The sequence below is a fragment of the Salvelinus alpinus genome, chromosome 1 (genome assembly GCF_045679555.1).
Source record: "Salvelinus alpinus chromosome 1, SLU_Salpinus.1, whole genome shotgun sequence".
NCBI lineage: Eukaryota > Metazoa > Chordata > Actinopteri > Salmoniformes > Salmonidae > Salvelinus > Salvelinus alpinus.
The window spans coordinates 50,288,638-50,305,974 of NC_092086.1; the positions used below are offsets into that span (position 1 = coordinate 50,288,638).

At 44.7% G+C, this 17,337-nt stretch overlaps 1 protein-coding gene across 2 annotated transcripts in view; it reads left to right on the forward strand.

Moving 5' to 3' along the window:
- Positions 1-634: 634 nt before the first annotated feature.
- Positions 635-17,337, forward strand: part of LOC139579119 (LIM and SH3 domain protein 1-like) — a 42,338-nt gene continuing 25,635 nt past the window's right edge. The window contains exons 1-2 of one of the 2 annotated variants that reach the window (XM_071407411.1): positions 635-945; positions 12,294-12,388. In XM_071407411.1, coding sequence (XP_071263512.1) covers positions 877-945; positions 12,294-12,388 — 164 coding nt within the window. In that variant the 5' untranslated portion in view covers positions 635-876. Of the gene's footprint in view, positions 946-11,309; positions 11,420-12,293; positions 12,389-17,337 lie in introns of those variants that run through there. The other variant, XM_071407422.1, reaches the window with a different exon arrangement.

A 17,337-nucleotide genomic window follows, 5' to 3' on the forward strand; every position in this document is an offset into this window, starting at 1 on the left:
AACCAATTCTGATTTGCGACAGCAGATGTCACCCAAACCAAAATCATTTGCAACTTTATTCCATGTAGGCCTTCACAGCAGCCTACATACAGATTGTAGCAGATGGCATGATCATCATGTGGAATAAAAAGCGTTGGCGTCTATTCTAGATACTTTTTCTATATGTCATGTTCACGATGTTGTCGTGCGCCTGTTCCGCCGTGATGGTTGTTTCCACTAGATAGCACAGCCACAAAGTAAAAATTGGCTTTATCAAAAAAAATCATAAAAACACAAAATTAGTTTGTTGGTCTTAATTGAAGATTAGGGTTAGACATAAGGTTAGCAGTGTGGTTAAGTTTAGGGTTAAGGTTGGGTTTAGGTTTAAAATCAAATTTGAAGAAGATACATTTTAGAAATGGGCGGAGTTTATGACTTTGTGGCTGTGGTAACTAATGACGACCAGTGATGGTGGTGTGATAAATCTAGTTCCGCATTCCATGGAATCAACCAACTAAAAAGCATTGAGTATTGCTATTTGCGTTGGATTTCAGTATCAAATATATTATACGCTGATCGATCTCCATAGATTTGTATCTGATCACGGGATTTATCCAATTATTAACGTCGCCTCTGAAATCAAGCGTCTCCCGTGGGACCGCCCCCTTTCCTTTCTCCTCGGGAGCGCGGCATTGGAAAGAGAGGCGCCGTGCCCGCGCTTTACGTCTCTGGTTCGTGTACTGACAGCCAGCTGTGCGATTAGAACGACAACAATCTCCGGGATTTGATAAATCCAGCCGTCAAACTCGACACGTATTGTTTGGGAAGAACACTTTTACTTGACAGATATATATATTTTTTCGTTTAATTTATCCAACTAGACAGCATTCCTCAAACATGAATCCGTCGTGTGGCAGATGTGGCACAATCGTGTACCCCACGGAAAAAGTGAATTGTCTGGACAAGGTAAGGGAAAACATATTTGCAACCAAACATTTGAATTCGCAGTCTCCTGCTTCTGTTTGTGTATTATACATTCCATTTTCAATACAATTTTCTTTAGCGTGTTTAATGATTTGTGATGCCCGGGCAGGTAGGCTAACTAACATTAGCTAGATAGCACGTTACCTGTCTGGATGTGATTGTGAAAGACTAATAACGTTAGCTAGCCTGCTCTTTTGATTTGTTGATGAACGTTTAGCTAACTAGCTAATTAGGTTTACTAGTTAGTTATGTTATCTAACTAACTAGACGTTTAAATTATCTGATATTTTTATTTCACATTTGCCACGTTGGATTTTCACAGATTTGAATGCTTGAACGAAGTGTTTCCTGCTTTCACCACAAACAAGCCAGTGTTAGCACGTTGCGTTAACGTCTGGTTAGCTAGCTAACGTTATCAAAGACAGCAATGTCGTTAGCATTGCCATCGGCCAAACATCAGACCGACCAGTCAATGTCAGATTGTGATTGATGGCATACAGCGATCAATTATGATTAACTGGTTTGATGGTCACTAAATATGAACTTTTACTCCATTGCATTGTGAAATCTATTTTACTAGGTTAGCCCAAATTGTTAATTTCAGTTCTAGCTAGCGAGATTAATGAGTATGTTCGTGATTTCAAAGTTAGTTAGTTAACGTTAGTTAAAGTTCTCACCAAGTCCAGAAATAAACATGTGACGCGTTACCATCGCGAATTTCATAGCCAGAACTTCCTGGTGTAATTTGTGTCAGTGTCAATTTGACTCAAGCTAAACATCTTGGTTTTTCAGGTTGGAACAATAATTTGGGGTTGTTCAGTTGCAATCGAGTGCTTTATCAAAATCCAGTGTTTGCTAGCAGCTCACACAAGCTACTCCGGATAAGGAAGTGTAATCTATCAGGGTGTGGAAGATTTAAAACTCAAAGGGAACAGAGCCATGCTTCACACGTTAAGTGAAATTGTCAATACTTTAAAATAAAAAAGTCAACACAATGTCAAAACATCCATCTGTGAGGGCTTTGTGTGCAAGCACAGGCTAGCGAGTGTAATATAAAACAGTCACTCTACGATCGTGGTCTTGCCTGTTTAGTCTCTTGTCACTCAGGACTGCAGTAACACATGTTCTGCAGCATGTTGTACCTGTCAGTTGTTGTCTTGTGTAGCTCATTGTTATTTATGCTGTCAACGGAAACAACACTACCTTTATGGCACATGTAGCCAAGTGGTTAGAGCGTTGGGCCAGTAACCGAAAGGTTGCTGGATCAAATCCCCGAGCTGACAAGGTAAAAATCTGACGTTCTGCCCCTGAGCAAGGCAGTAAAACCACTGTTCCCCGGGCATGGAAGACGTGGTTGTCAATTATGGCAGCCCCCCCCGAACCCCTCTGATTCAGAGGGGTTGGGTTAAATGCGGAAGACACATTTCAGTTGAATAACTAGTCAGTTGTACAACTGAATGCGTCTCCCTTTCCTGTACACTCTTGTCAATCAAGCTGAACCACACAATCCCTGTACCCACTTCTTTTTGCACACAGGATAGGCCAAGGCTATAATAATCACATATTCTCATGTGGTCACTCTTTGTGTACTTTGAAGGTCCGTTACTTTTGCTGCCAGAGCGCACTGAGCAGAGTGCACATTGCATTACTCTAGTGGAGGATGTGGGCGGGGTCACCCTTTGTGCTGAGAGAAGGATGCACACTCTACACACTCTCAGCCTAGTGATGCCGGGGGCGGGTTTACAAATTGTCTACTGGACATTGGGAAGGCCTTGTGGAGTCGACCATAAGTGGGTGTAATCTATTTGGGTCGATAGATGGAACGTCTGGTGAGAGATGATAGCGCACATTACCAGACATCAGAGATGCCGATACTTGTGTGCACTGCACGCCCATGGGTTTGAACTCCTCATACTCCCTGTTGCGCAAGAACAAGGCCCTTGTTATTGTTGTCCAACAGGATGGAGATGAAATTGACAACCCTGACCTTGGATTGAAATGTAGATCCCAAAATAAAACTATCTCTTACATATTCATGTAAACTGTTTCTGGGTGTTCTGGCTAGAAATCAGGTGAACTGAACATAAGCAGAACCGCCACCGTGTTTTCTGGGAAATCGTGAGCACGCTGCCCCGAAGCAGCGCACATTCCGGCAGACAGACACTCCCATAAAAATGTGCTCAGTCAGAGGCCTGCTGTGCTGCCTGTCTCCCCCTCTGAGCCCAGGGAGCGTCTGTCTGTCTTAGCTGCTATTCCGCATCAGCGCTCTCCTCCTCAGACATGAAAACAACCTCCCTATTCCCCTTCTGGGCACTGGTTGCCCTTCTCGTTTGTTTAAACCAGACGAGGCCAGACGCGACGGGCGGCAGTTTTTCCAGTCTGGTTCAGGTGAAGGCAGCCAGGGTAGTCAAGGCTGCAGCGTGCGGTTCCCTCGGCGACCGCTGAATACTTGCTTACCTGACAAACTGTCTTCTTGTGTAATGTATGGGGCTGTGCTGTGGAGAAGCTGGGTCATAGACGCTTGTTTGTCTGCCGCCCTGCATTTCTTTATAGTGGGACAGGGCTGGGATCTGCAGGAGGAGGGGGCACCTGAGGATGAGGTGTAAAGACAGGAAATGTTATGTGAGACTTAAGAGATTAGGCATACTCATCTGTCTTGCTTTCAATATGTTGACGTTGCCTGTTAGTAATGCAGTACTATGCTTCAGAGGTTTTTGACAAGTGCTCCTAGCTATCGAAACAGATGAGTGCTGTTGAGGACCAGGGGCCTCGCTGTAAGGGTTATGTTAACTGCAAGAGATGGGATTTTGCCAGGTAGTAGGTTATTCATAACCATAGTGCTGACTGTACACACAATGCAAACCTGGTTTAACCAAGCCTGGAAACATGGCTGTGTTGGATTGGATTTGTTTGACTGTGTGCAAGACAGATGATAATGTGTGCGTCTGTATTTCTGCGTTGTTCTGAGAGTCTCTGTTATATTGATGGAATGATTTCCTGTGTGGGAGATTCTGTATACAGGTAATCGCATACTCAATATGTGCATTCTACCCTGTGTCTGTGACTCGTACCTATACTGTTTTTTCATTTGGATGGATGTTCTCTCTCTCTCCCTATGGGCAACCCGTTCTGCAAGGACTCTTGCCTGCTTTATCAATATTTCATTGACATAAATAACACTATACGTCTGCTCTGTGGCTTCAAACGTGTGTACCTGAGTGTGAGCGGCCCAGGCAGTAGGGTGAAGGCCTTATCAGTTTCTGCCCAGCAGGGAAGAAGCTCACAGATAAGTTCCTCTCCTCTTTGAAAAGCAGAACCTCCCCGCAGGTAGAGGGGGAGAGTAGGGAGAGAGAGAGAAACTTATGATCTTCCTCAACTCTGGAAGAAGGGCAGGTTCAGGGAGGGGATGCGCGCACTTAAGGCCCTTAATCGCCCAGCCCTAGCTTACATGCTGACCACACCGCTCGCGTCGCAAAATAATTTTACACATACATGTTATTCAATCATTGCACCCACACTGCTTGCGTTTGCCAATGAGCGTCTGCGTTGCCAGGAGCTAAAATAGAAGTCAGTTCTATTTGTGACTCTGAACGCGGTGCAAGTCCTGGCTCTCCCATCTCCTCATTGGTTTATAGAAGCAGATACCCATGTGCCATCTCCTCATTGGTTATACCCACGTGGGTGATTGAAAACTGACCAACCTCAGTTCATCTTTGGTAATACACCTTTTATTATGAAAGTTAGATTGCATTCACCATATAAAGTCTAAAGAAGAAAAAGCCTGGAAGCAGGTGAGATGACTAGAAATGATTCGGTTGACCGGTTTATGTGTGGATTAATTGTAGAGGACCTTGTGGATTTCAGGTAAATTAACAACTCAATGTTTATATCCCAGGCCAAATTAGCTAGCAACAGCAAGCTAGCTAAATAGGACAAATTAGCTAGCAACTGCTAGCTAGCTAGCTAAATTGCCATAAAATGTTTAATGCTTTTCGACCTGTCTGGTTCAGAGTTTGTTTTGGTATTTCAACCTGCGTGTCGTGACCGCGTTTGGTGTGGGTAGAGGTTTCAAAATAACAAGACTGGACAAAATGCGGCCATATAAGGTGCATTTTAGATTATCAAATTGTGTGGCAAATTTATATTTTTTTAAACATTTTAGTACCACTTTCTGAAATTGATTATGGTTAGGTCTAATGACATTCCAGATATTATAAAATAGAGCCCTGGAGGAAAAGATTAAGATTTTTTGTGGCTCCTGTTTAAAATTATTTAATTAAATTGGGACTGGAAAAACGCTTTCAGTGCAAACTGAAACGACTAAACGCAAATATATAAAGTATGTAGAACGGGTGGCAGGTAGCCTAGTGGTTAGAGCGTTGGACTAGTAACCGAAAGGTTGCAAGAGCGAATCCCCGAACTGACAAGGTAAATATCTGTCGTTCTGCACCTGAACAAGGAAGTTAACCCACTGTTCTTAGGCCGTCATTGAAAATAAGAATGTGTTCTTAACTGACTTGCCGAGTTAAATAAAGGTAAAATTTAAATTAAAAAAAGTACAAAATATATATATATTTTCTATATATATAAGACCTATATATTTTAAAATAATTGAATCTTTGAGAACTAACAATCATCAATAAAAGCTAGACAGGGAGAATTGACAATTCCAAAAATAATTAATTTAGCAGTATAGATATGTTTTAGCAGAAGAACACTGCATTAGCCATGGCAAAATGCATAACATTGCAGAAAATTGGCTTTATAACAGCAACATTTTCTCATCTCCATGGTAGAATTGCAGGAAAATGGCTTTAAAAAAGCAACAATTTCTCTCATCTCCATGGGTATGTAGGCCGTTATTGTAAATAAGAATTTGTTCTTAACTGACTTGCCTAGTTAAATAAAGATCAAATACAAAAATGTATAAACAAATGTGTAGAATTGCAGGAAATTGGCTTAGAATGCTAAAAGAAGTCTAAAAATAAATCTGCCGCTCTAACAATCTACTGCACCCCCTGTGACACCCACCACCTTAAGCTCCTTTTGATCCAGACACAACCCTGCATGGTACACAGTCTTAGTTAGGTCAAAGGTCAGAATGCAATCTGTTGACTGAACCAACAGATACCTCCACCATCGTTTTAATGAAAGCTGAGAGGTCAAACTCAACTCCGCCCCTGTAGCTGAGTCATGTCCACTCCCCCGCTCATCATCTTGGCTGATGTAGTCACACCACTACAGGCACAAGCCTCATCATGCACTGTTGCTCTGCAAAAAACATATGCAAAACCCCTCTCTCCCCGAATAGCCACCTCCTGGCTATCTCATCAGGATCAACAGTGCCAACTCTCTGCACGCTAGTCTGCCTACCGCCTGTCAGCGCTGACTGGACCGTTCTACAGACACTGTTTATAACAGGCCCATTCAAATACACGGCGTCAATGACTAACACTGATGATCTGTCAGTTGATCTTATTCAAATAGGCCTTTCTGATACGGTCTGATCAGACAAGCAAGTCATGTAATTCAATGTTTTTCCACTGAAATGAGCTTAGGCCCTATTTATATGGTTGGGCAAAATTTAGACGAAATATATTTTAAAAGCGGATTAATGTTGTCCGAGGGGTGAGCGGTTTTTCCAGGCAGTCGCCTCCATTTGTGACTCAGATCAGAGGCAGAGTCCATAAGTGAGTCTGTCACCTGAGGTAGTGACTCATGCGTTGCTTCCCTGGTCAGGTGACTGGGTAAGGTAGGTAGTTCTGTGCTCTGTATGTGTGTCTATGGAACTGGGACACCCATTGCTCTCAATACTATGGTTCTATTAATAGGAATACAGAGAGATTTGATTTTCCTGTTCTCTGTGTGTGAGATGGAGGATTTAGGAAAAGACTGCGGAAAAGGGACTGTTCAGACGAACTGTAAATGAACAGTTCAAGCTGGGTGTGTGTTTCCTGTCCAGAAACAAGTGAGTCAACCATCTACCAAAATGCTCTGAGTCTCTCAGCTCTCCACAATCGGGGATTTCAGAATGGTTTGGTGTCGGGCAGGCGGTCTCTCTGTCTAAGCACACTACAGCAGATCTCCCCACACACACCACAAGTGGTCTGTTGATGCGTGTTAAGTGCGTACGTTAGCGAGCGCTGTGCTTCTCCCGCTGGCCAACGCAAACGCATCAGGTAGGTCAATAATTAACCGTGGGCTTTAATGAGTTAGTGTAGCGTTTCCCAAACTCGGTGCACGTTTTTGGGTTGTTGCCCTAGTGTAAGCTGATTCAAATGATCAAAGCTTGATGATCAGTTGATTAGTTGAATCAGCTGTGTAGTGCTAGGGCAACAACCAAAACGTGCACCCCTCGGGGTCCCGAGGACTGAGTTTGGGGGAAACCCTGAGTTAGTGGCAGCCAGATGTGGGCTCACTGAGGCAACACACACATTCACTGAGGCAACACACATTGGGCTCACATTCACTGTGTGTGTGTCTGATAACCTTGTGAGTGTAGTAGTGTCCCTATCGGGTGTGCACACAGCCTGACCGTGTCTGGAGTGCCTCCTATAGCCTGGGGTCTGTCCATACTGGCCGGGGTCTCGGCCACAGTCTGGGGGATCGTTAGGCTGACCGAGCACGTTCACAACATTTAGTCCTGGGCCCCCGCTGACAGACACGCATGCCCTGGAGCTGCGCTGATGCAGGGAGACAGTCCTGCTTTTTACTGGATCACATCTTCTCGGCCTTGGGTTTCTGCAGTGTCCTGATTCTCTTACTTGACTGCCTGATCCAGCCTCTCAGTCTCAGCACCCACTCAGGCCCCAGCTGAGTTTTTCTGGAGTCTGAACACTGACAGTCTCATTCCCTCGTTCTAAATGAATCGCTCCTCCTCTCCTTGTCTCTCAGTAGTGTATTGGCCCCAGAGATGGTCATGGGATCTGTGGGAGGAGTAGTCCTGACCTGGTGGGTTAGCAGGTTTCTGTGAAGGCCAGGTATTCTTTTTTTTGTTGACACGGCTGCAATCCAAGCCTGTTCTCTATGGAGCTGGAATTCACCCAAGGTCAATATTGAGTTTACCCCGGTAAACACAGGATCAAAGTCCACTGCTGCCATTCAGCTCACCTTTACCCCTCCGCTTGCGGCATTAGCACCCGCAGTCACACACTCTATTGGCTCTCTCTTTGTTCTATTTGTTTATCCATCACTTCTCAATAACACAGATTAGGATTACAGATTAGGGGAGATGCCCAGAGGGAATGTAGAGAGTATGGCAACAGAGAGACTGGAGTTGAGACATGAGATTGGGATGAATATTTAGACGGGTGGACAGATGCCTTCTAAAATAGCCACCGCATCTGGAAAAAGCTGAGGCCTAGATTTAGTAGAAATGTAAACTACCGACACAGTGGTGGTGTTTGATCTGTCAGCGATTTGACATGCCAGAGCCACAGAGAGGGAGAGGCGAAGACGATGCATCCGCCAGTGGGTCCTATCTCTCTGACTGGGCCTGTGTAGTGTGGTTGGGGTATAGGTTTGGCCCAGTGTTGCTGGCTGGCTCTGGATCAGAGCTCCATTGACCAGGGCCTGTGTTCAGAATGAGCCCACTCCTTTGTCTGCCTCAGCCCGGCTCTGCTGGTCAGCAGCTTCACACACACACACACACACACACAGACAGTCCTGGGTGGTCCGTCCGTAAAGGCCAGTGTGAGAACAGACTAGAATTCTGAAAAGGTAGCAGAGCGAATGGAGTCATGGATTTAAGGCAAATGCTTTTGTCCCGTGGTGGATAAACTGCACCCAGGAATCCCTGCTATATCTTCTGGAAACACTCCTTGTTCTACAATCCTCCCCTAGTCACTGTAGTTGTCTTCTCTATTCCATAGTGTTGTAATGTGCATCCGCGGCTGTCATGGTGGATATCCTGACCCTCTCCGGACAGTGAGGAGAGAAGATGATTTATAGTGTGCTGTATCAGTATTATAATACTACTAATATTACTAATAATAATTAGTAGTAGTAATGTGCTGCATGCTTTTAACCAAGCCTGTATCACTGTAGACCACACAGGGACCTGATGATACCCCCAGCCTGTATCACTGTAGACCACACAGGGACCTGATGATACCCCCAGCCTGTATCACTGTAGACCACACAGGGACCTGATGATACCCCCAGCCTGTATCACTGTAGACCACACAGGGACCTGATGATACCCCCAGCCTGTATCACTGTAGACCACACAGGGACCTGATGATACCCCCAGCCTGTATCACTGTAGACCACACAGGGACCTGATGATACCCCCAGCCTGTATCACTGTAGACCACACAGGGACCTGATTAGAGGTTGACCGATTATGATTTTTCAACGCCAATACCGGTTATTGGAGGACAAAAAAAGGCTATACCGATTAATCAGACATTTTTATTTATTTATATATGTGTGTGTGTAGTAATGGCAATTACAACAATACTGAATTAACACTTATTTTAACTTTAATATAAATAAAATCAATTTAGTCTCAAATAAATAATGAAACATGTTCAATTTGGTTAAAATAATTCAAAAGCAGTGTTGGAGAAGAAAGTAAAAGTGCAATATGTGCCATGTAAAAAAGCTACCGTTTAAGTTCCTTGCTCAGAACATGAACATATGAAAGCTGGTTGTTCCTTTTAACATGAGTCTTCAATATTCCCAGGTAAGAAGTTTTTAGGTTGTAGTTATTATAGGACTATTTCTCTCTCTACCATTTGTATTTCATATACCTTTGACTATTGGATGTTCTTATAGGCATGATAGTATTGCCAGCCTAATCTCGGGAGTTGACAGGCTTGAAGTCATAAACAGCGCTGTGCTTCAAGCATTGCAACGAGCTGCTGGCAAACGCAGGAAAGTGCTGTTTGAATGAATGCTTACAAGCCTGCTGCTGCCTACCACTGCTCAGTCAGACTGCTATATCAAATCATAGACTTAATTATACGAGCCTTAGTTTCCGGATTTGACCATATTAATGACCTATCATTTCGAAAACAAAACGTTTATTCATTCAGTGAAATACGGAACCGTTCTGCATTTTATCTAACGGATGGCATCCCTAACTCTAGATATTGCTGTTACATTGCACAACCTTCAATGTTATGTAAAATTCTGGCAAATTAATAACGGTCTTTGTTAGGAAGAAATGGTCTTCACACAGTTCGCAACGAGCCAGGCAGCCCAAACTGCTGCATGTACCCTGACTCTGCTTACACTGAACGCAAGAGAAGTGACACAATTTTTCTAGTAAATATTGCCTGCTAACATGAATTTCTTTTTACTAAATATGCAGGTTTTAAAAAAATATTCTTGTGTATTGATTTTAAGAAAGGCATTGATGTTTATGGTTAGGTACATTGGTGCAACGATTGTGCTTTTTTTGCGAACACGCTGTTGTTAAATCATCACCCAATTGGCGAGGTTGAAGTAGGCTGTGATTCGATGATAAATTAACAGGCACCGCATGGATTATATGCAACGCAGGACAAGCTAGTTAACCTAGTAATATTATCAACCATGTGTAGTTAACTAGTGATTATGTGAAGATTGATTGTTTTTTTATAAGATACGTTTAATGCTAGCTAGCAACTTACCTTGGCTCCTTGCTGCACTTGCGTAACAGGTGGTCAGCCTGCCACACACAATACAGTCTCCTCGTGGATTGCAATGTAATCGGCCATAATCGGCGTCCAAAAATGCCGATTACCGATTGTTATGAAAACTTGAAACCGGACCTAATTAATCGGCCATGCCAATTAGTCGGGTTGACCTCTAGACCTGATGGATACCCCCAGCTGCAATGCCCTTCTCCCACCACAGGGACACTGCACAATTTACTGTGTGTTTGAATGAATGTATATTTGTGTTTGAATGAATGTATGTTTGTCTATCTGCTTCAGTGGGCTGTCTTATTTATGTGCTTTGTGTGTGTAGGCAAGTAGTGGAACATGTTTAGTGAGAGGAAGAGGGAGAAAAAGTTATGGCTGAATAGTGAATACCCAAGAGCCACGTTAATAAGGACTGTATCTTACTCTTTCTCTTTCTCTCTCTCTCTCTTGCCTTCCCTTGACAGCAGGAACGGCCAGATCATTGCCTCACTCCCTGGCGTTGCTCTCATCCTCCCCTCGCTCTCTCCCCCCTTTCATGTTCCTTCCTCTTTCCCTCCAGCCTCCCTCCCTCGGTCCCCCTCTGAACCCTCGGGCCACAGATCAGCCTGCTGTCGAGAGAGAGGGAGGGGGTGTGAGACGAAGAAGGATAGGGCTGTTGTGAATATAGATAGAGGGAGAGAAGGAGACCCAGGCTTTGCAGAGATGAACGGACGGAAAGGAAGAGACAGGGTCAAATCAAACTGAACACGAATCTTTTCCAGCAGTCAGTCATCCCATCAGGAGAGCTCAATGTGCCCTGTTGGCAGTGTTGTGAATGGCTATGGGTGAGTAGGGTCAGGGCAGGGAAACTGGTTCAGTCACTAGATGTGTGTGTGTGTGTTTCTGATTAACATTAGATCTCCACACAAGGCCAGGAATATCAAGGCGGCGTGACTTTGAGGCCTTGATCATGCTGCCAGCTAGGTTAACAACCTTTCAGGACGTTTAGCTCTTAATTAAACACTTTGTGTGTCCTCAGACATTTGCGTCATTGTGCAACCTCTTCAGAGAGTGGCTGACCATTACGAGTGGCGTTTAGTGGAATACCAAGATGGTGTGCTGGATGCCTGTGGCAGTTGGAATGACTTTTCAAACGCACACAACTACCTCTCCATCCACCATGGTAGAAGGACTTTCTGACAGGATGCTCAAACCAGCAGGTTTCATCTCTAAAACATGATCAGAACTGTTCAGGGATCCTCAATGCTGCTGTGTTCTATGAGGGAGTTAACTTTTACAGAAGATGGGTGGGGTGTCATGGTGGACGTTTGTAGTTCTCTCTAAAAGTGGATGTGGCTCTGCTCTAAACGGTGTCTAGTCAGCCACTGGGCTTCACGCATGGGTTTTGCAAACACGCCACAGGTCCCGTGACTTATAAATAACCGCTGTGTAGACATGCCCAGAGAAAGAGGAAGTTGTCTGGTGACCCTTAACCCCTCTGCGCCTGGACAAACAGACCTCTCTCTTTCTCCAGTCTCCCTCTTTCCTCCAGCTAAAAATATGATTATGGTCTTATTCATCCACATATGTCACTTCCTGGTGTGAATATGCTGTGTGGTTTAGGTCCTCCATGCTAGCATTGAGAACAGTGAAACGAATGTCTAATCTCCCTCTCTCTCTCTCTCTCTCCCTCTCTCTCTCTCTCTCTCTCTCTGACAGTACTGGCACAAAGGATGCTTCAGCTGTGAGACCTGCAAAATGACTCTAAACATGAAGAATTACAAAGGCTTTGAAAAGAGACCATACTGCAATGCGTAAGTAGTCCCCAAACCTGTGTGTGTGTGTGTGTGTGAGAGAGACGTAATAGAGGTTCACAAAAGGCTCAGGAGTTCATCCCTCTTACCAAACAGAAGTGGCTCATTTAGCATATTGCAGAAGACTGGTCCAGAGACTGACCCAAGGTGGTGTGTGTGATGTTCCAAACCCAGCGGTGTGTACTTCAGAGCAGTGTAGAGGCTCCTCAGTTCCTCCCTTCCTTATTTCCTCATCTCCTCGCCTCCATTTCTGTGTCTCTGGCTCACCGAAGAGAAGGGCTGGGTGTGGGGAAGGGCATGCTTACACCCCTCTCACACACCCCCTCCTTGTCAGGGGGCCAACAAGGAAAATTCCATAAGTTCCTCAGCAGTGACACACACACACCAGCCAACTCATGCTTCACACACACACTCCCACTCAAGTCCATGCTCTTACGGCTGGTTAGGAATCCTTGGAATTCCAATCTCTCCGCTCCAATCATTTTTGATTGTGTGTTTGGGGAAAGAAGGCGTGGACAGTTAGTGACCCCCTTCCCTCCCGTACACACAGTTAGTGACATGCACTTAATTACACGTCTGGCTAGGAAAACACTCTTTAACTAATGATACACCCTTTCAACCTTCTCCTCCGCTTTTCAATATGTTTGTCCATCTGTCTCTCTGCCCAGAATCCAAACAAGAACACACACACACACACACACACACACACACACACACACACACGTTCATTTTGAATACTGGAGAGTAGGGATTTCTACTCTTAGGGATCTCTACTCTTTCCTCAGACCTCCGTTCTCGCTATCCCTCCTTCAGGAAGCAGGCCCCTCCAGACTGTTTATTGCTCTTCTTTCCGTTTGTGTAAATCCCCTATTCGTTAGAGTAAACCCCATCAGCGGAAGAGACTCCCCGGCTCCAACTCTACTATAACTTTGTTGTGGTTCTACTGTGATCATAGCGTACTTTTCTCTCTCTGCAGTGGATAGAAACCTGTTTGTTTTCACTGAACGCTGCCCACCCACAGCTGGGCTGAGAATCCCTGTGCCCTGATTAGTCGGCCAGCTCACAGGGGGATTGTAGGAGATTTTAGGAGGACGGACAGATTGGAAATTCTTGATGATTTGTTTCCATGGAGTTCGAGAGCGCCTTGGGCAAGCTACTGTCATACCGTTGTTGTTGTTCTCATGACCCCTGGATTCACAAACGCTGTAAACAAACTTTAATTGAATCAATAGGGTTTATAGAGGCCGTTTCACCTTGACCAGTCCCACCATGTTCCATAGCAGGCTAATTCAAATCTGGACCTCCAAGTCAGTTCCATTGTTGATTAGGCCTGGGAACGGCCAGGGACCTCGCCATACTATTATCACTGTACTTAGGTGCACTTACAATATGTATTGCGATGCACGATTCTATATGTATTGCGATTCAATACCGATTTGATGTTCCAGAAATACTGCTCTGTGTGTGTCTGCTGCAGAGAGACGAGAGAGCACGAGAAAATGACTTTTGATCAGTCGTGGAAAGAAGTGCTGAAAACATGTTGGCTCACTGTTTAAAAAAATGAAGAACAGGCTATTGGGTGAAAATTATTGGCGTTTTGGCGCAGGTACAGCCGAGTAGCACTAACTAACCCTACCTAGTTTTTATTTTCTATATACAAATCGATACTTTGAGTCAAAGTACTACTGCTGAGTATCTTCCTTCTTATCGCTGACTGTGACACCAGGTGGATGAAATGAATTGTCAGGACGGGTAGAACAGAAACCCAGCAGTACTCCGGACCTCCAGGCTCAGATTTGAATAGCCCCTGTTCTGTAGTAACACAGTAGGCAAGTTTTACTTTCAAATGGTGTGTAACTGTATAGTTAATGAATAACAGAAGTCAACGCAAGCCATTCTTTCTGAGAAAATTACATAATCCCAGTGTTGATGCAGCACTGGTACTTTCCACAGTTTGCCCAAGTGCTCAGTGCTAGGCCCTGATCGAAACTGACTGGATAAGAGCCCAGTCAGTGAAATGTCTCAGCCAGACATGTCTTAATATTTTAGCCTCTGTGTAATGGCTTCTGTCAGTCTCCCTGTGTGGACGTCAGTCAGACTAGAATTTACAGCAGCTCGGTCTTAGCTCCGTCTCTCTGTGTTCTGCCATCTACACCAGCTCAGTCCCATAGATAAAGCCAGAGGCTTACTACACATCTACTCTATAGTACTCTGCCCCAGCCTACCTCAGAGTAGCTTCCATTTGATGTTTTCCCTGACCACGATCCAGGGTCACATCAGCTATTCTCATCCCATTTTAAGGGGTAGGCTAATTAATTTAGCATTGGGGATAAACTGATCCTAGATCAGCTACTTTGTCCTTGAGTACCCCTATGGACAGGAGTGGGTGTGGCCTTCCAGAAAGTTATTTTACACCTGCTCCTAGTTCCACTTATGCCAGTAACCCTTGCTCTCTCCAGTAGTGGGTTAGTTCCTGTTCTATCATGTTGACTGTAACAGTGCAATAACGTGTGTTTGTGGCCGTCATTGATAGCAGAGGGAGGCAGTGTGTGACTCCTAACCTTGTTACACTGCAGCCTGACAGACAGATGAGTGTTATTGGCTACTGACTCAAGACTCATGCATGTACAGGCATTACATAGCCTTCACACACACATTCTTGTATAACTGGTCCCCACAAGTATAGTTAAACTCGTCCGTGCTCGCGCGCACACACACACACCAAAACAAACTCAAACGCACAATGAGTATCAAGTATCTGTATGCCAGCTGCACACTCGTCTCTCTGTTCCATGCTGCAGCAGCCTAAAGCACAAAAGATGCTCTGTAGAACACACACTGGTCACAAACCAACCCGACACACCCGTATCCCCAAATAAAACCTACAAATAATCTATTATGACTTTTAGAATGAAGTGAGTGGAGTGCACCTTGGTTTACCCAAGCCGCCCAGTCAGTCCTAGAGCGCTATAGAACAGTAGATTACAACAGGTTGCTGTTACCGAACGTTACACATGACATGGCAAACTGACGCTTCAGCTCTCACCCTGACCTAAGCTGCCGCTAGCACAGCCAACCACTACATTTGAATGGAATCTGATAGCAGCACACTCTGCCTTTTCAGGAACGTGTGTCTGAGCATACACGACGGACCTGTGTGTGCTTGCATGCTCCAGTGCAAGGAAGGTTGCAGGTAGCCAGCCCTTAGAGGTAAGGCAGCAACCGGAGGGTTTCCAGTTCGAATCCCGGGTCCAACAGGACAAATCGTCCAAGAAGTGAGCTGGCAACCAGAAAGCTGCTGATATCAAATCCTTAGATGCTTTTGCCTGCCGTTGTTCCCTTGAGCAAGGCCCTTAACCCCCCACAACAACAGCTCCCTGGTTGCTCAGTGTGGCAGCCCCCCACACCTCTCCAACAAACCTGTATCTGTGTCTTTTGGAGGGGTTGGGTTAAAAGTGGAAGTCACATTTCGGTTGGACCTTGTGTACAATTGACCATTTTAAGTGATCTTAATCCTAATATCACACAGCCTGTGAAGTGCCCTGTTCAGCGCTTTCACAGTACTCTGGGCTCACACTCCCTCTCTGCTGTTTGAGCTGAGCTGTGTGCGGGTTTAAAAGTGCTTGTTAGTTCGTTTCTCATTCCTGGTAGTAGATAATTACACGGCGTTCTTCAGAAGGTCTCACTGTTTGAGGCTTTGAGCTCGTCCGTCTCTCTACATCAGTTTAAGTATAAATTCAATGACCAAGTCGTCAAGGAAACACTAAACATATTGCCTAACTGGGATAACCCCGAGGCAGGGGGGGAGGGGGATTGGGGTCGTCACACCCTTTGGGGCATGCTGGGTAGTGGAGTCCTTATGAGCAGCTAGATTCAGTTGAGGGAAACACAAATGCTTCGTTTGCAAATTATGTCTTAGAGTGTGCCCCCAGCTATCCATAAATACATAAATAAATAAAGAGAAGAAAATGGTGTCGTCCTTAATATAAGGAATTTTAAATGGTTTATACTTTTACTTTTGATACTTAAGTATATTTAAAACCAAATACTTTTAGATGTTTATTCAAGTAGTATTTTACTGGAATACTTTTACTTGAGTCATTTTCTATTAAGGTATCTTTACTTTTACTCAAGTATGACAATTGAGTACTTTTTCCACCACTGGTTTTTCAACGCCTACTACGACTCTCAACCAGACATTTAGTAACCTTGAAAGAAACAGCCCCCCCACAAAAGCGTACCCTCCTGCCAGTCACCTCTGGCCCCTGTTGACGGTGACAGGAGACAAATAGAAACTGACTGTGTTCTGTTAGAGATGTCATCTGTCTACATGGGTTCCTAATTCACCCTTGAGACGACCTCGAACATTTTACATTTTTACATTTGAGTCATTTAGCAGACGCTCTTATCCAGAGCGACTTACAGTAGAGTGCATACATTTTTTTTATTACATTTTATATATATATATATTTTTATTATTATTATTTTTACATACTGAGACAAGGATATCCCTACCGGCCAAACCCTCCCTAACCCGGACGACGCTATGCCAATTGTGCGTCGCCCCACGGATCTCCCGGTTGCGGCCGGCTGCGACAGAGCCTGGGCGCGAACCCAGCCCAGCCTGGGCGCGAACCCAGAGACTCTGGTGGCGCAGCTAGCACTGCGATGCAGTGCCCTAGATCACTGCGCCACCCGGGAGATGACACTCGAACAATGACTGAGGTTTATTTGAGCTGCCTTGCTTTTCTTAAAATTCTAGACCTCTTCAAGTCAAATCTGGACCTTGAAACCAGTTCTGTTGCTTTTTTATATAGTTCTTCCCTTCTTACCAGGGACTGATTTTAGACCTGGGACACCAAGTGGGTGCAATGAATTATCAGGTATAACAGAACCAGCAGTAGTCCACACCTGGTAGGTCAGATTTAAATATCACTTTTCTAGACCAG